This window comes from Gallus gallus, chromosome 8, assembly GCF_016699485.2.
Source record: "Gallus gallus isolate bGalGal1 chromosome 8, bGalGal1.mat.broiler.GRCg7b, whole genome shotgun sequence".
Taxonomy (NCBI): Eukaryota; Metazoa; Chordata; class Aves; order Galliformes; family Phasianidae; genus Gallus; species Gallus gallus.
In genome coordinates this window covers 18,260,626-18,285,227 of record NC_052539.1, presented here as the reverse complement: position 1 = coordinate 18,285,227, position 24,602 = coordinate 18,260,626, and the positions used below count along the sequence as shown (strand labels likewise).

The following is a 24,602-nucleotide window of genomic DNA, read 5'->3' as shown; positions in this document are numbered from 1 at the left end:
ACGATGTTTTAGATTTTTGTAATTAAAGCACACTCTTCAGCTCTTGTTGGCTAAGCTTTCAAAGATGTTATAATTAAGGCTGCCTGGAGGTGACAGGCAAGGTGAATGGAAACAGAACAGCAAAGCACAGAGGCAGCAAAGCAGAACGGAGCACTGTGTGCAGGCAGCTGTGACACCGAGCTGGGGCAGGCGATGCGCAGGCCTGGCCAGGGCCAGCCTGGGGACTGCGGCTGCTGTACTTTGGTTCTGGGAGGGAAGTTACTGGGTAATGAGTACGGCCACTCGGCAGCACTGGGCAAGCCCAAGGCGTGAAGTACAGTGGCACTACTGCAGTTTTATCAAGTGAATAACGATTTTACAGTGTGACAGGGCAAGTCCTTGTGCCTTTGTTTCAGTGTTATTACATGGCTGAGCAGTCAGAGAAACTGCTGCATGTCCTGAGATGGGCTGCTGGGCAAGGCTAATAGGCGAAAAGGGAACTGCAGCAATTCCAAGCCCAGAACTGAACTATTTCATTTTTTAACAAACCACCTCAAAGTGCTGTTTAAATTCCACGATTCTATGCTGTTGGGTAAACAACAGAGTTATTGTACCACAAGTCTCTGGCTTTCTCATTGCAGCCCAATCCTGTGGGATGCTGAGCATCCTCAGCCCTCCCCCCTGCGATGTTGGTGGGAGTCAGCACTCACTCAGTGCTCAGGTGCACTACAGGACTCATTTTAATAATTAATCTATTCCTTTTTTTCTAAGTGGTTAATCAAATACAAGTGCTTATACAGGAGCAGCCTCCATTCTAAGAATCTTCAGGGAATCAACTCTCCTTAAAGATATTTGTATTAAAAGTGCTTTTAGCTTAAATTCTAGAAATGTTGTGGTATATTTATAAGCAAATGGTAGGAAATTTAAAATATATTTATATGAAATAGCTATTGAATATGGGAAAGTCTTAGGGTCTCATGAAATCAGGATTTTGTAGATATAGGCAACTACATTTGTGTATCTATTTTACCCAGGGAGATCCCCAGGGAGCCACAGAGCTGCACAAGGTAGGTTTTGTTGTACACGCACAAGTATGTTTAAAGGGAGGATGGTAAGTACTCAGAGAATCCCTTCTTAGAAAATCATCAATGTAAAGGGTCAAGAAAATTTAGGACTTTGGTGTAACTTCTGGCCTCATTATACCAATGGTAGAACTGTTAGATGGCAAAACTCCCACTGCTTCTAATGTTGTCAAGACCTTTCCTCTACACATGATAGAGAGGGACGTCTTAAAGGATTCATAGGCACTACTTCGTGTGGTGTTAGTCTACCTCCACCCAGAACTAGGATGGCTCTATAAATCTCTTTGCTGATGCCTTCCTCCCTCTGCCTAGGCTTCTGTAGTGAAGGAAAACTGCTCGTGGGCATGGGCAGAGCAAGATACTGCTGCTTTGACTTTCACTCCTAGCAGTTCTGGTATCACCAAAGTAACATTTTACACATACACGGTTTGCAGAAGGAAATAATAGTGTTGTATACATATCAAAACATAAAAAAAAAAAAGTACCCAGTAAATATTATTAAGGTGAGGATCCAGAAGAGCACCAAGAAACAATTTTGTCTATTGCTTAAGCAAATTACAAACTTCCCTGTTGATTACTGTATTTTGCAAACTAAGTACTAACATAAAAATGAACACATAGGTCCTAAAATGCTAAATATTCCAAGCTGTTGGAGCTCTGTTATTAGCACATTGCTTAGCAACTGCTATATTTAAAATAGATCCTTAATTCCACTGTTAAATGTACATATTTTACATACTGGAAGAGTAACATAATGTTCTATCCTCAAATAAATATGATGTTAGTGCTTCACACTGCATGAAACTCTCTCTTTGTAAGTACAGATTGATAGCTATTTTTAGTTGAGCACTGAATGGTATGAAATACACAAAATTTAATAAAGCATGCAAAACATCTGCCTGCAAATAAAAATATTTGCACTCATGTTGAAGAGTTGTAGTTTCTTTCATAATTAATTACAATTAAATGGTAAGATACTGAGTGAAGCGATATATCATCATTTTGTCCCATCAAGTTAGCTGACAGCTGTCAAGTTTTGCAACTGAGAAATCTTTTTTCCCTTCCTTCCTCCCTCCTTTTTTTAAGCAAGATGAAAGAGCTCTTGAATGCTCAGAGGGGAGTGGTGCTTTAATGGAGGTAGCTCAGTTAGTACCTGAACAACTTGCAAAATAAAAGAGACAGGCACAATAAGCATTCAAGAATGTTTTCTCCAACAGTTTTTTTGTTGAAAAAAATGTCAGTTAATCAGCACTAAGATATTTATTGATTTAGTTTATACTTTCAACAGTAACTGACCAGCATTGTTCTTCTGATTAAAACCAGAAAGGACGTTCATTTCTGAACAACGAAAAATCCCTGTGGATAGAGCATTTATCCAGGATGTAGAAGACATGGGCACAATTTTCTGTTGTACTTAATATTCAGACTATAACATGACCCTTAGTTCCTCCAGCCTCCATACCAGCTATTCACCACCATCGCTCCATTAGCCCTGCTGGCGCTGTTCCATGCCATAATTAAACATTCACTGGAGCAGGAAGACCTGGATGTCCCTCATCCCACAGTTCTGCATCCAGGACTATCTAAAGACAATTACAGTTTTAACAGGAAGGTAATTGTTTAATACGAGACCAAGGTTTTGAGACTCTTTCCAATACACAGATATTTATAGAATGAAAAAGGAATTGGTTATTTCACATATAATATTCTTGTGTAAAAGATACACTCCAGCCTTTCAAAAGTTATTAAAACACTTTAAATACCAGCTCTTTAAGGTTTTCTAGTGCTACAAAGAAAAGCTAGTATAAGAAAGAAGCAGCTAATTCTAAAGATTCAGACATACTAGCTCTGATTCAGTCTGAGCACTTTACATTCAAACTTCAAAAAATGAAGCCCCCAAATCATTCCCTTTTCCTTTCTTAGTCCCTGTCTCAATAATTGATGAAACCATCTATATGCTGATGTCAGATCTCACAAAAAAGAATGAGAAAATTTCTCCTGCTGCTCTCTTAGGCATATACTTGAATTTTTTACATATATCATATTGAATTTGGCTCTTTCAAAAAATGTCTGAAGTTCAGAGCAGCTGTATCTGTATCAGTCTTTACAATGACCCTCATTATGAGTGTTTGAATTAATGAGCTTGTGATGGTCTGAATTCTGCCAGAGAGAGCAATACATTTCTGTCTCTCTGTCTGTCTGGCTAACGTCTGGGTAAAATGACAACATTCAGTGGGTCATCGTTATTTCAGACAGAGGAGAACAAAATTAAGCTATTAATGATACAACAGTTTAAGCTTCAAAATGAAAATGTATGCCATATTAATTACATAAAATTGGACACAAGCTGGCAGTCAAACAGTCTGGATTTGTCTCCTGACTGATTTATCTCATTATCATGTCTCCTGTGAATATACCTCCTCGAATGCTTTAGATATACAACAGCAGCCTTATTTAGAAATAGAAAATATAACAAAAATATTAACAAAACTACTCTAGGCTGTATTTTGGGGAAATATTTTCAACAATGAGGGATTAGAATTTTATGATTCTAAGGTTTTAATATTTTCACTTGTTTAAAAGTGAAAACACAGCTAAATGAGTTTATTTCAGACCCCGTCTCGGAAAATACATAATTTTCACACAGACTTGCTCTTTATATATGAATACATGAATATTTCAGAATTGTTCTTTTGCATACCTCCAGCTGTAGATTTAGACTCGATTTAATAACTAAGTAGTTTTCTTTATGTTTTTAGAACACTTACAGGAAGCTCTAAATAAATAAATAAATAATAGAAGGGTGGTTTATATTTTTCATCAGATTAAGCAGCTTCTCACATTCTTCTGGGTTCAGTGTTATTTCTTATTGGATTGAAAAGCTAAATGCATACTGGCCTAAATATTTTTATTTAGCCTCTGTTCTGCAGCCAAGGGCAGGAGGGATAAGCCAATACAGATCCGTGGTTGACCTTAGCCATAAACTCTAGCTCAACTAGCAGGGTAGGGGTCTATCTTGCTCCCAGTAAAATTAATTATTAGGTACACTTTCTCCTTTTTCAAGGAGCTCTGAAAAGATGTATTTGCTCAGAAGCTGTTAATGACGTAAAGCAAACTGTTTGTCGCATTCACTCTGGGTACAACAAAGATTCAGACTTTGTTAGACCTCTCTTGTATTTTTCCTTCATAAATGTAAACCTGTCTTACGCTGTACCTGCAGCCCTAAGCAGGAGCACCAGAGAAATATTTTTTCCACGGGTAAATAGGTGTGAAATAGTTGTATATTATATTTTAGCAGTAATAACTTCAGTGAATGGAAGAACTACCAGGATGGAAGCAGCATCAAGATTATGGCCAAGACACTGAGTCTGACCACATTTGCCATTTTGGAAGCAAAAACAGTGGGCAGAAAGCCATCTGGTACCTTCCACATCCCACCAGACCCTGTAAAGGATTTAGCCCTTTGCCTTTTAGAAGCAAATACGATTCTGTTGTGTGTGGATGCAGTCACAAAATTGCGGTCATACACAAAGCCACAGAAAGCTCCTTCAAGACCACATCTCATCCACGGAGAATAGTCACATGCAATTGCTACTGTGAATATGAATTTATTTTTCTATATGCCTGCAACTGATGAATCAAAGGGCAGTAGGAGGGTGAAAGAAAGTGCACTTTGAGTGACTAAATATGCAAAGTATATATAGTCAGTATGTAATTATTAAGAAAGTACAGAAGACACCATCATTCTGTGTTAACTTTCTAAAGCAAACCTTTCGAGTCCTATCGATGAACAGTTTAGGGTAAGTATATATGTTGATGGTAATTATGCTTATATCAAGGCAGCATAATCACTGAAAGAACAGAAGCTAGGGATACATGCATACATTAGAATAGCAGGATGCGTTTGTTTCTGCGTAATGACATAAGAGAAAACAATGTTAATTTTGTAGACTAAATGGACATAGTTTCCTTTCTTTGGGTATTTCAAGGGGCTTAAGAACATGGACTTTGATGATAGCTTTGTAGGACAGGGAAGAAAGAAAAAAAACTCTTTCCCTTGAAGTCCTGGCCTTGCTGAGAAATTTTATCTATTGGTATGGCAATATAGAAGTTTTGGCTTGAAGATTAAGGTTCATCCTGTCCACAGAACAGGGCCAGTACTTTCAGACTAGGTGATTATTTAGCACAGCAGGTATTGCTGGTTGCTGAACAATGCTGCAGTTTGAAATAATCTGTTTCAAGCAAAGTTGCAGACTCAGTCTCTAATGCCACTGTGTAATTAATTATTTCCACTTTATCCACAATGGCATAAGAAATGCAATGGAGACACATTTAACTGAAGCCGCAGAGGGACTAATGAAAAGGGACTATTATTTTTTCATAAAGAATAATAAAGCCATTGCTAGTCCCAGTAGGAAATTTATTTCCACTAAAAAGGCAGACTGAGGAACAAGAGTAGATATAAAAAATGTTTTAAATGGCTATTTTCTGAAAAATCTACACTAAACAGTACAGAGCATACTTTCCTCATCTAGCTAACAAACATAATGAGGCATTTGTCTCAAATAACCCCTAGAAAAACAAAAGAAAAGCTACATAGAATTTTCTAAAGCACAAAGATTCAGTAAAAGGTGGAGATGCTGGGTATGATTTGTTATGATGAAGGCCAGAGGTCAAACAACTTTTTCAATAATACTCTGCAGAATATGAAAATATATCAAGAGTAATGAACACAACCTTCTTCATTGAGAAGGGGAATAATAATGTGAAGAAGCCCAAGGATACAGTGTACCTGATTAGTGTGGAGTGATTGGCTTTGGGGGGCCTTTCTTTTTATATTTTTTGTTTAAAAGGGTACAATGGGCTGTCAGATCATGCTCAATATTGAAGTCTGAGAAAATGTAAAACTTTTCCCTTTGAATATTTACTTCTCTACATGAAAGATGTTCAGTTTGAATGGCCTAGATTAGAGTATTAAGTACATGATGTTTGTGAGTATTTGAGAAAAAAGCAGAGTAATGGATTTGCCAGGAAATTTTTCTGCACTGATTGCAGCAGTATCATGAATCCTGAATCAACCTAAATGTACAGAACTGAATAAGCATTAGAGCTGTCCAATAAGATTTGATGAATGCACTATTCCATTAATTTTACCTTTTTTGTTGAATAAATTATTTGACAAATAATAGTAAAATTCATCAAATAAATTATCTGGTGAATATATTTTTTAAGTAATTGACTAGCCCTAATGAATATGCAGGCAGTTCCTTAATGAAAAGCATTACTCTACTGTTAGCCTGCTTTCATCACTCACATGTCACTATTTTTATATTTTGCAACTGCAATCTGTATATTTTATTCATTTACCCATTCATTTATACATGGGAAGTTCAAAACGGTATGGTTAATTAATCACTGCAATTCTTAGAATATTTTTGCTTGAAAGTTGATTATTCATTGCATTTATTGTATACTGGAATGCTTAATAAAAAGAATCTGGCTTTTCTGAAGACACTTCTCCCAAGAACTATTCTTGGTTTGTATGTTCCAAGTCAACAACAATGCTCTGCAAATTGCAGGGTCCATTTATAAGTCATTTCTGTTGTTGCAAACACTACAATTACCAATTGTTTCAAGAAATGGGAGCTTGAAGCTGAGCCAGACACCTTCAAGGTCCCTGAAAACACACATTAGCGTAGTAAAACAATGAGAAGCATACACGAGTTACCCCTCACTGCACAGTGCTAGGATGTTTGGATAGAAGCCGCAGGCAGGATTATTTGGATGGAGTGTAATATTGGAAATTTTCCAATCTTGAAAAGCAAGTCTGTATTTTGTCATTACAGAAGTAGTCTCAACAGTAATACTGATAGATTTATACTGTTAAATGGCAAATTACACCTGTTAATGTCACATCACACTTCTGAGTCCTGGTACCTCAGAGAAGTATGCCAATTTATTGTGTCAGTAACAGTAGGTAGAATGGTCAAACCTGAAAATCTCTGTCCATACTACAAAGTTGCAAATCATATTAGCACATGTTCCCTTAAACTAGGTTCACAAGGTTCAACTAAACAGATTTAATGGGAGGAGGTTGTTGGAGAGGGGCATATTAAAAGGGTCCTCTGCAGCTACACTTATAGTTGCAGTGATTCACTTCCAAATTTTCCTTTTAATGGCTTGTAGACTTTGGGTAAGTACAGCATTAATAGTCTTTTCACACCACTACCAAGCAGCCTAATTTCTATGACCAGCTTGACATCTACTCTATTGCTGTTCCTCGCAGTAGGTATAAGTGGAGGGATGTAACCTATGTTCGTGGTGTTTGAAAGATGAAGTTCTCACAAGTGTCAGTGACATGGAAGAAAGCCCTTACATGGGTCTGCTTCCACTCAAGACAGAGTATCCTGTCATGTTAAAGGTGGGAAAAGCCCTGTAGAAGGCCCCATACAATGACAAGGAGTCTGTTCTTGACTAACGTTACACACTCATTAAAACGGCAGCTGCATTACCCTGCAGAAAAAATGGTTATTTCCATTCTACACACTTCTATTACAGAGAGATTATTATTGTAAGAATGTATTACAAAAGAAAAGAAAATGTTCTAGGGATTTTTTTTTTTTTTTCATTTTCCTACCTTTTATCTCTGGAACTTATATTTGTATTTGCCTCAATCAGGCACAGGTTGTAGTTAGTGGGAGTGTTTGTCCCTTAAAGCTTGTGATAAATTCACTTTTCTATTAAAAAGTTTAAATACTTGTTATAAATAATTTCTCCACACTTGTGTGCTTTGATCTAATCTACTGCATAGTTTTAGCTAAAATGGTTGTGGTTCTAAAGATTACAAGTATTAGGAGAAAGAAATAAGTTGTCGAAATTATCTTCAGCTTGCAGCTTGCTTTACAAAGGTTTAAAATGCCCTTTCTTTGCTAACTCCATCTAAAGAGCTTCTGACCTACTCCTTTTCATGTACAGTCACCAATCTAATAATAATAATAATAATTTTTAGGTGGGATCAATAAGGCTATTGCTTTACACTTAAAAATTCTAATGGAATCATAATATTAATAAGCAAACACCTTCAGAAGTAGTGCTACTGCTTAGGCAATCAGAGGAGAACTTAGTTTATACTTCTGATAAACACTTGAGCTCCTTATGCTTCTCTATTATTACTGCAGATTCAAAGCCCAAAGATGCATTTGAAACAATGTGCCTAGAGACAGAAAACCCACTGGTACAGAATCAGTTCTATTCTTCATCATTTACATGCTTTCTCAAAGGTATATTACAGTATAATTCAAACCACAAATTTCCTTTGGTTCACAGAATTCACAGAAACCAGATGAACCATTTGGGTGTGTGGGCTTTTGTGCTGACAATAAGATTTTTTTTTGTGTGCAAGAATCAGATTTTCAATGAGCAGCTCTCCAGAGTTTTTGTATTGAAACTCTCCAAGCTACCTTGGAAAATCCACAGAATCATTTCATTAGTAGATGAATCTCAGAATTAAAGGTGAAGTTGAAGTTACTAGAGTTTGTAGCTTTCTATATATGCGTTATGGTGATCTATCTGGTTATTCCAGAACAAAGAACTATATTAACTTTTTTTTTTCATTTTGCTTTAATTAGCTAAGGGAAAAGTGGATATCTTGAAGAGAGACAGGCACCTTTAATTATAAGAATTTCCTTATTGTTGCTACCTTGGGAAGCGTTCAGACTTTGTCACAGTGCCCATGCAGTGCACTCAGGAGAAAAGCTGGACAATGGAAGCAGATGTAATGCAGTAAGCATGTGACCAATGAAACACACGTTTAACACCAACTTCATATCCTTAAATTAACACCTTTTTGCACAAGGTTTCCCCCATCCTTCACAGACAGAATCAACTTCTACCACCTCCCATTTGTCTTTTACTTCATGGGTGTTGCCTGCTGCAAGATGTGGAGTACTCAAGCAAAGGCAAACGAGTTCAAAACCCAGCTTTCAGGATGTGCCTCTGTAGCCAGGTTGTATTGAAAGCACCACTGATCTGCTGTCTCTGTGCCTAATGTCTTGCATCAGGCAAAGCCCAGCTGGAGATGAAAACAAAGTTGTAGATGCATACATTTGAGCTGTTTTGGATATTTTGATAACATAGCTTTCCTATACTGGCAGCACAGTCATATGTCACTGCCCATAAATCTTCACCTGAAGGCAGGTAAGTATAGGAAGGAAAGCAGCAAGAAAAAATCTCAGCCCTGCAAGCTGCCTTCCTGGAAGAAAGAGATAAGGTCCAAAGAAGGCAAAGGAAGTTGCCAACTCAAACCTAAGAACTGTAAGAATTTCCAGTAAAGGTTGGTCTTTCTCATGATTTTCTTTTACTGCATTAACCTGTCAATATCATCTGAAGTCAGGGTCAATGAACAGAGGGAACTGTGGTACTGTGCCTCTCCGGAATTCTGCCATGCTCATCAGGTGTGGTGGGGAGCATTACCTGTGGTTGTATCTGGCACATTGTTCCCAGCCTGCCCAGTCTACAACAGGAACTTGAGATGGAACGGGGCCAGAGTTATACTCAACACTTTATTCAGCTTTGAAATGGCTAATGTATCGAAATAAAATTGTTTGAACTATAATCTTGTGTGTGTTAGGCCCTGCCACTTCCTTTTACAAATCCTCACATTTATCACCATCAGCTTAAAAAGCAAGGAAGGGTTATTACTGACATGACCATAGATGTCACAAGGCCTTACCACTGCACCTTCTCTTTCTGTTAGCTCCAGCTATTGCCCTATCACTGTCTACCCAGTCATACACAATAATGCCCCATTACAGTTGGAATGGGTAAACTTTATAGCACTTAGAAATGCTCTTGAGGCACCAAAAATGTTTTGATTCAGAATGGAACATATAATACCTGCCAAATTTGCAGGTTTGAAACTACTTCCAATAAGAATTAAAAAGGCCCTCTTCACAGCTGAAATAGGACTATCAATACTTGACTTGTCTGCCCATGTGAAATAGCGGGTTCTTTTCTCTGACGTCGCAATTTAGTTTAAAATAGCTTTGATGATGACAGGGTACATGCGGGTGATAAAACCACAAAGATGACAGTCTAATCTTACAAAGATGACCGATCACTGATAAGAGATTAAGTCACACAACATTTGAAAAACCAGATTATCTGTCTGCTAGGATGGTGTATCTGTACACCTCCTGCCGAGCCATGCTGAGACGCCAATGACATACAAAGATACTACTTCTTACAAACTAGAAATGCTTTTCTCAAACCATTGAGTTGAAAGGAAGAAAACAAGCAAGAAAAAAAGATCTGATCTTATAGTGAGCTTTTTTTTTTCTGTCCAACATTCATTTTTCAGGCTATTTAGATGTACAGCATATAAATAATTTAGAGACACTATAAAAGGATCTAAATTAGAGAATTCTGCCCTATAATTAGCACTCACAGCTATGCTGGCAATGGGTGGGTGATTATTAAACACCTTTTATTATCAGTTTTATGTACTACAATAAAAATGAAAATTATACTTACAAGAATTATTAGGCATGCTGGTCCTATAAAACTCCATATAAAGTTATTCTTTGTGCTGAGCCAACATCTGAAAAGCAAACAGCACAAAACATCTTGAATTGTGCAAAGCTATTGTGACTATTGCATCCTCATGTATGTTGATTTGAACACAAAAACAGCAACTTACACTTCTGTGGTACCGTAGTACTTGTATCCCAGTGCAGCAGAGATGCCAACTACCACAGCTGGACTGACATAGCCAAAGACATAGAAATTCTTGTGCAAGAAACCCTTGTTATAGATGACTCCCACAACTATAAGGTAGAGGTGAATGCCTTCAATGCACATCCATGCAAACGCAGCTAGAAGGAAATAATGGAGTAATCCAGCAGTAATTGAACAGATGAGCTAGAAATTCAACCAGAGAAAGCAAGAGTCACAATTCTATTAATATGTCTCTTAACATTGCAGCAAATGCACAGCAACCTAGCAATACTCAAGCAGTACAGAAGCACAGATGTAAGGCTGATTGACAAGATCTTGGCCTGTACCTACAAGCACACTTGTTCATTAGCGTTTTCTGTCACAACTGCTAAAATAAGAAGATGATATTCAACTTAAAATCAATGCATGTCTTTCCAGAAAAACTGCATTAACAAATTGACAAGGTTGATCCCATTGCTACACCTGAGTATCATGGTTACATAATTTGCTGATTTAGACGAAGCCTATTTTTATTATTTTGATAGTGACGCAAATAAGCTTCACGAGCAATTATTTCTAAAGGAGCTTTTTGCTATGAAATGTTCCTAGGTATTCCTCAATCAGTATTGTAGTGCAGCCTCAGGGATTGCAGTTCACGTTTTTTTCAGGTAATTTTAAATCCTATTCAGCAATATATGGTACAGCGTTCTTGATTATTTATGCATGATTTAATTTCCTAAAACTATTCTGAGATGCAAGAACCAACAGTCCCATTTGTACAAAAAATGACAAAGATTAGTCAAGACTTTACATTTAGAAAGCAAAGGTCCTCCAACCAACAGTGCAGTGTCTTAAATGCTACGTTGGGACTGCAGCTCTGACCTGGCTTTTAAGAAAAATTGTCATGCACAGAGAACCATCAACATTTCTTTATACAGCATTCAAACAGATGTGAAAATGTCAAACACGCTGAGACCACATTCAGTTAAAGTGAGAAGGATTAAATGAAACTCATGGACCAAATTCAACTTGCATCAGCTCAGATGACCCTCTATTTCTATAGATAACAGCAAGTCCAGGTGATCATTTTATATTTCCTGTTATTTGACCAGGAAGTCAGTGTCACTAGGCTACTATATACTGGTAAATATAGTACAAAATACTGGAAGTAAGGGAAGATGGTATCTCATATTGTATATTTGCTTTACAACACAAACTCAAGGCACAAGTGAAAACTACTCACCTTATTATTGTTCATATTAATTCCAATCAGGAAAATAAGTTCCGCCAGGAAAAGGCTGCAGCAGAGGTTTTTGTGAATTGTCGTTCTAGTGCTTTGAATTTCACTGAAGAACCAGAATGTAAAAATGCACATGGAGAGGCAAATCAACGAAATAATTATTCCTAGCTGAGTGATTCTTGTAAGAATGTTATAATTCGAAACACCCTGGGGGAAAATTATAATATAATATTAAAAAGAATAGCTTTGTATGTTCTCAAGAAAAACCGCATTCTATAATACAGGTTTTTCTTATTTTGAACAAAATATTAATCAAAAATGTTTGCAGAGTTACAGTACAAATGCATACTTTGCATAATCTTAAAAGTATTGCTTTTTATTTTTTTTGTGGGGAGAGGCAGATATAACTCTAAAGGAAATCAGTAATGAACTGTATATTTTCTGGTATTTCTTAGCAAAACTTTATTAATATCAGTATCTCGTAATATGATTTAAAAATCATATCAATTTAGAGAATGACAAACACACTGGCAGTAGAACATATATTAATATGACATGAACATTTTCTAATATAAAAGGACTTATCACAGCAGTGACTTAGATAAGCAAAATAGAGTAACCGTCTTACTGAATTTACATGATCAAAACAAGACTCTGAAATAACAATCATTTTAAACAAATGCTATTCCAGATATGTAACAGGAATGTTCTCTAAAGAAACACAAGCTATTTTAATATTGGTTGTGAATATTTTTGTATAGGAACACGGTTACGTTTGCTACTTGGTATTCACACAAAGAATCTCTGAAATACCTGACTGCGCATCAGCATAGGATAGCATTCAGCTAACCAGAAAATGTATTGAAGTATTTTTTTCCCCCTAAATAAAGGACCAAAGATTATCCTCCTCCCATTCTTCCTTTTCCAAATAACCATATAAGTACCTGCAAAGGTCTTAAATGTGAACTGAAGACTTAGGATGCTATTTAGCAAGCAGGAAACAGCCTCTATCAGCATGAAATTCACAGTATGAGAATACTATCTCAATACAGTATATTCATGCTAATATTCTGCTTGCTGTCAGTTCTGATGCCATATAAAGCTGCTTTCTGAGACAGGACACAAACTCCTGCAGATCGCCATGTGGACTCTGGAAATCTATGGAGCTTCTTAATGTAAGAAGGATAGAAATTGAGTGGTCATTCTCACAATTTTGTTGTACTCATGAGTGTCCATGTTTGATAGTCATAAACTTCCTTCCTTTTACTGTTGATGATGCTCTGCTGATAATGCTGTTGCAAACTCTCAGGAGAGCATTTAAAGGAGATTTTTAGATGCCAAGGTTAGACAAATGGGTGGTAAAGTTTTGCTCAAGAGAAACTGTGGGCCATATGGTTACTGACCACTAACAAAGGCCAGTTAAATCCCATGGCAGTCTTAAAGTGTGATTTAAAATTAAAAGCAATGCACCAAAAAAAAGCACAGCAGACTGTGTATTTGGAACAAGATCCTTTGCTGCACCACTGCTCTGCAACACTGCAGAAATGACACACAGAAATTCAAACACATAGGGAAAGAATTTTGTTTGCCCAGTGCACAACAAACTGTGTGTTTGTTGAATAAAAGTAACAACCTAAAGGCAAAAAAGTACATAAATTGCACTGCAATAAAAATATAACAAATGAAGACGAAAGGAAGTATTGAGTAAAACAATAAATTAAAAGAGCACTTACAACAGAGCCACCTGAGGACATCAAAACAGCAAAATGAGTCAGATGATTACATTTGCATGAGATATGAGTGGAATTGGAATGCGTCAGCTCACAGCCTTCTGTAGCCCAGTTGCCATTCATTGTGTCAGCTGAGTAGTTCCAAAATGCACATTTAATATCTTTATCTGCAGTCTGGAACAGAAACAAGATGTTTTACTGATGGCAAAAGGCAGGATATTTCCCATCAAGAGACCTTTCTTGCATTACCCTCTGCAATTCATTAAAAATTCCATGTTTCCATTGGAAGGCTGGGAAACAAAAAAGCACATTGGTAAGGCCTATTCCAAGTAATTAAAATGTGGCTCGCAATGGAAGCGCTTTATTCACACAGTTAGCAGTTCACCAAACATGCAGGCTAATCAGATTACTGAACCCATTTGGCACTTAACAATGTGTTAGAATTTTTACCTACTGGAAACACTGTTCTATATACCCCTGCACCTGCTGAACATGGACAAAACCCCAAGGTTACAGTCACATTGCTTGTAGTCCCTTTCAAATAAGCAGCTTAAAACCTGAAACTTATTCTATGCATTTTACAAAGCAGTCTGGGAGAGAGTCAGGGTCATATCACACCTGGTACATCAGGTGTGATGACAGCAATGAATAAGACCATTAATATTACTTATTACTGATAGTGCATACAAACACTAGTCAAAGATCAGCTCTCCACTGTACTAGATGCTGTATAAATATATGCAAATTTATAGAAAGCTGATCTCTATCTCAAATATTACAAGGCAAGTAACAAATTCAAAACCTGCATAATCAAGGTTAACACCTCACCCTTCTCCCACCTCCCTGCACAGAGTCATTTTCTTGTTTCCTTGCGATATGTAAGATGACTCTTCACATATAAGAGAAGTCAGAAAAATCTATGTAAAAGTAAAGCTTCCAATTATAGAACAATACATTCAGATTTCAGAAATGGCAAAGGTGCTATGCTATAGGTTCTTCTATTACCTTTTAGGTAATTGTTAAATTTTTGCATTGATTTTGAAGCATTTCTTTTTTTTTTTCAGTATATATGTTTAACCATCTGATAAACTTTCAAGAAAAAAAACAAAAACAACTACAGAACAATCAGGTACCAGTAATATTCCTTCAGGCAATTGCATTTTAATCATACTGCAGCCAAACAGACATGGCATCGCTGCCCTTAATTTAGTCTAGTAGAACTTTCTAGAAGTATCATATTCAGCACTGAGGATGCTACATTTGAGATCATTATTTATTTCTCTGATACAAGTAAACTCACAATAGCAAACAACAGAATGATGTCTGAATATATCATATACCGCAGTATGGTTACATCACACACAATAATTAGCTACTGTTTTGTTTTGAAGTTGATAACATAAAAAAAACCAACCTTACCTTGGTGTACTTTAATGTAAATGTTATTTTCTCAAGCTCATACAGCGTAGGTGGATTTGAGCTAATTGCAACAGCTATAACTGATGAGCTTACTGTCTCTCTCTGCTCTGAACTATCTTTCGAGGAACGGTTTTTAGGCGATGAAAGCAAAGAACCGATATTGCTGTACCGCAGAAAGACAACTGCAACAGTGCCTATCAATCAAACAGACCATATTTAGTAGTTTGAGGTTTTTTTATAGAAGAACAAAATTGAAGACATTAAGGAAACAATAAACAATCGACATCATTACTGTTATTGCATAAAATATGCAAAACAGATGGAATCTTTGTGGAATACTTATAAAAATGTTTTAGAGACAATGAAATATAGCTTTATTTAAAACAATGTAACTGCCATTAGAATTAAAAATGTGTTCACGTTGGAAATTCTAATTAGAAGCACGTATATCTATTTTTTCTAAACTAATATATGATTGCTTCTGTTCTGCAATTGGCTTCACATGTGGTACCAGGTCTCATAAACCAAAACAGCTCAGACCTGGGCCTCTCTGAAGCATGTGGATTGCTTTGACTTCCATTACAGTGGAGACAAGGGGAGAAGGTGCACTGGGAAAAAGAAACCAAAGGTATTTTGGGATGTAGTGCTGATCAGAAAAATCACGCTTTCCTTCCCTGTACCACAATAAACCACACTTTTGGATGCTGGTAGGTAGTGGGTCACGGGTTAGCCAGAAGATTAAGAGTTAAAAGCATTTTTTTGATGTGTTTATTGGTTTAGGTGCATTAATTTTGGAGTTTCTTAACCCAAAATTAATCTTCTTCATTTAATTTTAGTACTGGACTATTGCTCGTTATAAGCCATTTCTATAGTACTCTGAGGTCCAAAGTCAAATTCAAGACCTTGTTGGTTTTGGTCCTGGGGAACATGCGTTCTTTCATTAATGAGTTGCTCTCAAATAGAAAAGATGCACTAGCTTTTGCAGTCACACAGAGTTGGGGGCTGATCCAAAGTCAGAGAGCAGATCTATGGCTTAGAAAGGGATAAAATTCAGGTCTCTGGTATCAGTAATCAGTATTAAAACTTACTGGTCCTCCCTGTGAGATAGTTATGTGGAAATAATGATAGAAAAATCAGTGTTGAGACAAGAAAGGGGTAGGTGAGATGGCAATAAAAATGCCTTGACTCTGTAGTTAACAAGGCTACAGCTAAGTCTTACTAAATTGCACACCCAGTTGTTTACTAGTGGTACAATCTATTCACGGAGTTTATTAACACCCCTGCTCTTTAATCATTGTCTCCTACCATTGGGTTGATATTCCTCTTTCTTCTTTGGGGAGATCTTTACGTAGTCTCCTTCTGTGTATACATGTGGGTGAATGTGTTTCATGTGGTGAGAATCAAAAGCAAAAACCTTGAGTGCTGCAAAAGAAGAAAAATACTGTAAAAATTACATTATCCATTATGATCTAAGATAATTTACAGTTGGATTAATAAATGTGCCATCGAATTGTATAATTACTGTAAATTTTAAGAATATTTCATTGCACCAAATATTTCAAGAAAAATGCTACTAATACAGCATGTTTGCTTAGACTTCTGGATTTTGTTATTTCCATGCATACATTTTGCTTTCATACATTTTACTCTTTCCATGAGAAATATAGTCTTTTATTTACCTTGCATTAAATTAGGCACTGGGAAGAATAATGTAGGTTACTTTAGGAAGAGCTATTGCTTTATTAAAAATGCATTTCTGAAAGGAACCACAAATCACAATTATAAAGAGCAAAACATAAAATTCTCTACTGAATAGTAACTTTTGATAAAAGCCAATTTTTGAAATGTATATATTTTATAGTTATCTATCCATACTACCAAATGCACATTGCATAAAATAATGATGTGTTTTGTCAAGAAGAAAACAAACAAGCATCACCCCTCAGAATGGAAACTGCATTAGAGGACATTGAGCTCTTTACTCAGTTCATTATAGTGCTTAGTTTCCTTCACCCAGGATGGGAACAAAAAAAAAACGTCAATCAGGCCTTTTATAGAAAACAGATCTAAACAAAAACAAACAAATCTAAAACTTGACTGATGGAGGAGTATCACTAAGCTAGGCCATCTGCATTGCTTATAGCACAGCACACAAAAATAATACGAGCTATTCACTAGACCAGCTGTCAGAAAATGTTTGTCAGGACATAAGAATATATATTTTTTTTGTGGCTGGAGTTTTGAAAAGCATACAGTTCAGGAACTTGCACTATAAAAAGTGTTGGAGAGAGAGAGGTAATGCTGTAGGTCCCAAAATACATGTGTGGGGCATGTATGAGCCTCATAGAAAGCATATTCATGCTGAGAAACAATAGCAAACACTTAAAGCATTTGCGGCAGATTTGGAAAAGACCTTACGGAACTACCTATTTTGGAACTAAAGCAAGCCAGAAAATGATCAACATATTTTAATGTAGATATTCCTTTCCATTCTTCTTCAGCTCCTTTTTGTCACCTTGGTTGACTGATGTCTACAGTACCACCAGAAGGTACACTGATTTCTCTCTCCCCTCCATCTTCATGGACTCAGCTCCATGATCATGAGAGCCTGTGCCTCCGGACTGGGTGGTGGATGAAGAGGGGCTTTACAGGTAGCTCTCAGCAACATTCTGGATCTGCTGCAGACCCAGAGGTGCTCCAAAGTAAAATATATATTTTTCTACAGAGCTTATGTCATAGAACAAATGTCTTCCTGCTTTATTTATTTATTTATTTTCCCAGTCGCTTTTGCTAATTTAGTTTCAGAGAGGTGAGAGAATAGAAATCTGGTCAGATCCAGTTTGGATACACTCCAAAAAACAAAAATGCATGAGTGACCATTGCCAAAGGAATCAATAACACTTGATTACGGATCTTCAGAAGGGCTGGTACTAGCCTTACTCTGATTCTTATTTTGTAACAAAAGTAAAGCTCCCATAATCACAGAAAAATAGGTAAAAGCTGGTGTGAAGACGTCAATAGGCAGGGAGAAGGCTGGAGAGCAAAACAGTAGTTGGAACTACTCAATTCCCCCCTGAAGTTTCTCTTAAAATAGAAATTTTTAAAAAATAAGGCCACACAAGATCTAACTTCCAACCTTTATTCCGACTTTATTTACATTACTTTCACTGAAGCAGAAACAGCCACAAAGTTTTAAAGAGCAAATTCAACTTTTGCTACTGTTTCTATGAATATAAGATATACAGGATATTTTTGTGCATATAAGATAAATCCAGATTCACTACAAAAGTGTGACAATAATGAGAAATTGAAAGAGAATCTGAAGGGATAGCTTCTTACAGCCTCCCAAGTTGATTCTGGGCTCAACTGTTCAATCTTCGAAAATTATGACACCTACACCAAAAGTTGGGCATTAGTTATAAAACTCATACAAATTAACACCTAAGTGTTTCACATAACACCATTTCTAATCTCTATATTTGTGCTGAAAGACTCCTCAGTGTAATTCACATCTAAAGTATACCTTAGATTAATTTTCTTTATCTTACCTATGTCACTTGCATTAGCATCCAGCTGTGTCGTCTTTTTGAAGTTTTGCGACATGAGAAGCGTTGCTTGTTCTGCAGTATGCAGCAACTTAGTCAGGCTCTGTCTTTGGTTATCAACAGGAAGCTCTTCCCAGATGGTGATTTTATCTTTTTGCAAAAAATTGTTCACAGTGCTAACCAAAACCTGTAAATAAAAGTATATTTTAAAGACTCATACACTACTTGCAAAGAGAGAAGCACATCTTTAAGGCTTGATCTGCTCACGTTAATGGTTGTGTTACGGAGTGCTTCATTGTCAGGAACTGAGTACTGCATGGTATTGAGAGATGAATAAGATAATGCTTCGATATATGAAATCACATCTACAGGCAAAAGTGGTCCCAGAGTATTCCTATTAATTTCTTGCAGCATCTCCAGGGGTGTTTTTAAACGTCTAATCTGAAAAATACAGAAACTCACATATTAATGAGACAAATAAAGTCATATTTCTGTGAGAGAACATAAACCCAATGCTAATAACTGATTTCTGTGAATTAACAAGAACAGAAGGGCATAAAAAGAGGCACTACTTAAATCAAGAGTTTAATGTATAAAGCAATGGTTTTATTAAGAAAAAAAAAAGAGTTATGACTGGTATAACATTAACAAGCAAGTATGGTAAAAAAAAAAAAATCCTCTATCATTACACCCTTATTTATTTATTTAATTACAACTGCAACTCAGTTTTATTTAGCACAATACTCCAAAGTGGACTAGTAACTGTGCACAAATAATTTGATGTCAATTGATATGGTAACTGAGAAGAATCTTTTCTGTTAAAATTTAGCTGAAGAAGTGGGAGCAAGTGGGCAGTGTTTGAGTATTTTGCAATGCTTTTTTTCCAAATGCAGATTATAAAACATGCAGTTTAGGGGAACAGAATTTATGAGCTACAAAAACGTACTTACACATTTAGTTTAAAAAGTAATAGGTTAAGAGGGTGAGATGTACGTTAAGATTGCAGTGTCATGGTTGAATAAGAAAAGAATTCATAGTCTACAATACTGAAGTCTAATGAGATGTTATCAATCCTAGAAAAACTCTCAATATGGGATTTGGTAAAACCTGTATTCTCTGCTGTTGAGTAGATTTTATGGAATTTGCTTTGTCTTTGATTGCCTCTGAACAGAAGTAGAACACAGGTTAAAAAATGGGCTAAAATCTGGTACAGCTATTTACATAAAATGGAGATATTATTTTATTTTGACTTTAGTATAACTACATATTTTAAAAAATTCTCACTGAAACATCCTGGTGTTAGCATTCACCATATCTTTGCAAGTAAACATTGGAAACATATTAATATAACATACTATGCCACAGATTAAAACAGAAAGCATTTTAAGAAAACAGAGTCAAATAAACGCTTTTAACTTAATTCTGGTATCTTGGTGAAATTGCTTAATATAAAATGCAAACATATATAATTGGTTTTAATTTATTCATGCTTATGTTTCATTTATCCTTTTAAATCAGACATTATTCTATTGTAGACTAATTAATTCATTATTTATTCACTTTTATTTGCATCAGGAAATCTTGGGTTCTGCTGAAAAAATTCCAGAGTCCTAAGTTTGAGTCCATAAAGTCTGTGCCACTTTACACATTAAGTTTTGAGGAGCAAACGTACTAGCATACCAGGATGTTATAGCTTTTTGGCGGCTGAAAGTCTGCAATGAGTCAGCAGTGTGCCCTGGTGGCCAAGAAAGTCAGTGGGATCCTGGGGTGCATTAAAAGGAGTGTGGCCAGCAAGTCAAGGGAAGTGATCCTCCCGTTCTACTCTGCCCTGGTCAGGCCTCACCTGGAGCACTGTATCCAGTTCTTTGCTCCCTGGTACAAAAAAAAAAAGACAGGGATCTCCTGGAGAGAGTCCAGCAGAGGGCCACAAAGATGATAAAGGGCCTGGAGCACCTCTCTCTTATGAGGAGAGGTTGGGTGACCTGGGTCTATTGTTCAGCCTTGAGAAAAGAAGACTCAGAGGTGATCTTATTAATGTTCATAAACATCTTAAGTGTGGGAGTCAAACGGACATGGCCAACCTCTTTTCAGCAGTCTCTGGGGACAGGACAGGATAAAATGGCCATAAACTGGAGCATAGGAAGTTCCGCACCAATATGTGAAGGAACTTCTTCACAGTGAGGGTGATGGAGCATTGGAACAGGCTACCCAGGGAAGTTTTGGATTCTCCTCTGGAGATATTCAAGACCCACCTGGATGCCTACCTGTATAGCCTGCTGTAGGGGTCCTGCTTTGCAGGGGGGTTGGATTTGATCCCTAGAGGTCCCTTTCAACCCCTACAATTCTGTGATTCTGTGATTTCATTTTCTACTTTGTCACTTGTTGACATTACTTTTGTGAGCTATCTTGCTGCCTTCCACTCTGAACAAGCAAATAATTGCACATCAGCACATAAAGCAATGTGTAACGTCAGAAATTGCAGATAGAGTTGAGCGATTACCACACTTCTCAATTTTTCAAGCATCCTGACTCACTTTACTGGAAACAGAACACAGAGATTCCCAGCAAATTATTACCATGATTTAAACACATAACTCAGTTCAAATAATTTGAAATTATTTAAAAGACTTCAGTAAACATGTTTAAGTTCAATTCTGTGCTTCAAGCATTTGTTGAAAGCTCCTTAAGAACTATTCCACTTGACATAACAGTTTCAGACAGAAACAATTAAAGGATTTGCAAATTAATCTATAAACCAATGCTACTTACTTCTGCTAAAGTTTTATTAACATGTTCTGTTACACAGTCTTTGTATAACACACATTTGGCCTCTGGATTTTCTGTAAATTAAAAAAAAACAAGCACAAATCTAATTATATATTAAAGTTCAGTTGATATCCACTATACAGTCATTGTAAGAGCACTTGTCTCAGTAGAGAGACAAAGCTACTGGCATTCTGAACCCATGCACATGCACCCCAGCCTCAAACTTCAACCTCCAAGGCTTGGCCTCTGCCACAGCTACTGCTCACACAGCATTAAAGGAGCAATGAGCTGGACCCTGAGCTTTGGCTTTGCTTTGGAAGAGTCTGGCCACTTTCCTTGGGATTTCCACCCACAGAAGAAGTTAAAAAACGGCTTGAATTTACAGAGAAATACAGATTTGATGACTGTGAGGAGACATCCATTATTTCAACTGGGTTTCAACACTGTTTAGTGAAAATACATTTATAAAGGATTCTATTCTCAGGAAATGTAGATGTGAATGCCTTGCCTCTTTTTTATGTCTTGCTGATTAATCTAACTGAAGATAAAGAGGCACTGGTGGGTTTCTCAGAAGATGTAGCTCTGTAATAACACATAAACCTTTATAATATCATGTACCTTGGCAGGAAGTGCCATCATTTGGCTTAAACTGCAATTTTCCTGTGGATGGTTGATAACCTTCCTTACAGGAGCAGTTAAACCCTCCATCCACGTTTTCACATTTTGCATGATCTCCACAGGCAACAGTTCCTTCATTGCTGCACTCATCTACATCTGCAAATATCGTGAGAAATTGAATTTTTTATTAAGTATTTACAGACTAACACCTTGCTGCTTTGTTGATAATAGCCCTGCATACTGCAAGCAGTTTCATAATAAAATTTCATGGAAGAAAAAAAAGTGAAAACTAAAAAGGGAAACTAAATGACAAAACACCTGCCAATTATGATACTTAGGGATTAGAAGGATAAATCATAATTGATCATATTTTCATACCACACATGTATTACTATATAATACTGCATTGTTCATATTTTAAAACCATGAGCTTAACTGTTAATTCTATCATAACAAAACACTCGGCATGATGCAAATTATCTGAAATCCATTTTCCAGAGATTAGACTAAATAGATTTTCTCAGCCTTAGTATTCAGATAGAAAAGAGAAAGAAAACACCAGCCTTTTGTTTTAAGTCGCGGCTTTAAAAAGATGCTACAAAAAAAATCACCCTATCTATCTCGTTAATCTAAGATTTAAGCTCTGTGCCTTTAAAGTGCTCACCAGGTCTTTTTTTTTAAATCCAAAGATAGAATGCATGTGCCTAACATGGCTTTTGCCCTTCTAAATAATTTGCTGCTCGGTAGACATATTCAGTAAACAGGTGGGGCACCATCCAAGAGCAAACCTGATGAATTCTGGTAAGAGAATCCATGAATTGATCAATTTAGGAGGTCTGTGTGCTGCCGCTGGCCGCTATAGGGATTATTTTGCATTAGTTGTCTGGCTGACAGTAGAGATCAAATAACTCAATGGACTCACTGGAGAAGGTAAAGTAGGAACAACACCAAATAATTCTCAAGAATGAAGTAATGGACTGTGAAATACTGTGTTAGAAAGGAGAAAAATGTGAGCACTTTTGGGACAGGTAAATTTGACAAAAAGTGTTGAAAAATGAAGAAGTGGCGTACGAGCGGATTTAAAGAAGCATAGTGAGAAGAAAAGAGGCTGTGAACTTAAGGCAAAGCTGGAAAGGGGAATAGATGAACTGGAGAGGTAGACAAACTGAGTTAAGAACTAGGATGATGATGAATTTGGGTAAGAAACTGGTGAAAAAAAGCACTGATGAGCTGATTATTGGAGGATATAGCTACCTGAATCGATAGGAGGCCTTCGTGCAGTTAGGCAGCTTTTAAGAGCAAGCAAACAGAAAGCAGATACAGGGGGCTGGAAATGCACCATAAGTACATAGGAACAATTTCTGTGCTCTTCTTTTGATACAAAATTGCTGATGGTTTTCAAAATGGAATAAAACAAAAATGAGCAATAATGTCTGTGATATAAGGTTGCTGGAGAATCGGAAATTATGGGAGAATAGAAAAACACAGTGCATGCCTGTGAATGTATCCATGGACTCCAAAAAGATGTCTGAAGGATACCTGACAATCTGCTTTTTGGACATTCTTTACTAATGGCAAAAGAGTCTCTATAATCAGAAGAATGATTTTATTATTGTTTTTTCTTTTTTCTAATATGAGGCAACTGTAAACTGTATTTGAACTTTTAATGGAGTACCTCAACATTTCCTACATACACACGCTTTTTGTTGTTTTGTACAATTCCCCAGCTCCCTGTTTTCGGCTTGTAATCATAAAACTCTCTCTAGCATTCAAGGAGATTTCCTGAGGTCCCACATCTTGCTTTCAGATCCCTATTTTGCTCAATGAGCAGTGGCCCTGCTTTGCACCTCTAAGGCTGCATTTTGAAGCAGCGGTTTGGGAGCTCCCCTTGTAAAGCCACTCAAATGCCTGTGCTGCGCAGGAGAAGGGTGCTGGGATCCCACCATCCTCCTAGCACAACTACTTCTGCCCTCTGGGGAAAGCTATGGAGAAGGCTATGTTTGGGTGGGCGGGAAAAACATGAAACTTACACAATGAAGTTAAATTACTATTATCTGCATTAGGGTGTTGGGTTGCTAATGCCCCCAGCTGCAAATGTTTCTCTAATGAGCTAAGTTTTGTATTATCCACATTATCCTGTGGCCTCAGTACTTGTAGTCATGGGGCTAGCTATGCTTTACATCAATGAAAAGTGAAGAAAAGTGGGGAAAAAATAGGATACAGTGTTACAAATAGGCTACCGCATAATTAAATGCTGTCATTAAAGATAAAGGCTAAAATTCCTACTCCTGGCATTGAAATAACTTCTCACACCAGTAAATTATAAATCCCTTTCTGAAACAAGTGCCACTCAGTTCCTTGCTCCATGACTCAGAGTGAGGCAGACAAACTTTGAATTGAAGTGCAAGGGTGAAAAAACATGACAGTAACAGTGTGCATAATAAGGAAACACATCAGCCTTATCCCAAGATTTCTCTGGCCTTGTCAGCTACATGAGGAAGGACATGTG

The 24,602-nt window shown here is 36.9% G+C and overlaps 1 protein-coding gene across 3 annotated transcripts in view; it reads right to left on the bottom strand.

The window, feature by feature from the left end:
- ADGRL4 (adhesion G protein-coupled receptor L4) overlaps positions 1–24,602 on the bottom strand; it is a 75,417-nt gene that overhangs the window by 7,674 nt on the left and 43,141 nt on the right. For 2 of the 3 annotated variants that reach the window (XM_015290890.4, XM_046944668.1), the window contains 10 exons: positions 22,094–22,249; positions 21,479–21,549; positions 18,977–19,150; positions 18,713–18,896; positions 16,470–16,586; positions 15,165–15,358; positions 13,749–13,919; positions 12,019–12,222; positions 10,759–10,979; positions 10,593–10,659 (listed from right to left, as the gene is read on the bottom strand). In XM_015290890.4, coding sequence (XP_015146376.1) covers positions 10,593–10,659; positions 10,759–10,979; positions 12,019–12,222; positions 13,749–13,919; positions 15,165–15,358; positions 16,470–16,586; positions 18,713–18,896; positions 18,977–19,150; positions 21,479–21,549; positions 22,094–22,249 — 1,559 coding nt within the window. The remainder of the gene's footprint in view (positions 1–10,592; positions 10,660–10,758; positions 10,980–12,018; positions 12,223–13,748; positions 13,920–15,164; positions 15,359–16,469; positions 16,587–18,712; positions 18,897–18,976; positions 19,151–21,478; positions 21,550–22,093; positions 22,250–24,602) is intronic. The other variant, XM_015290891.4, reaches the window with a different exon arrangement.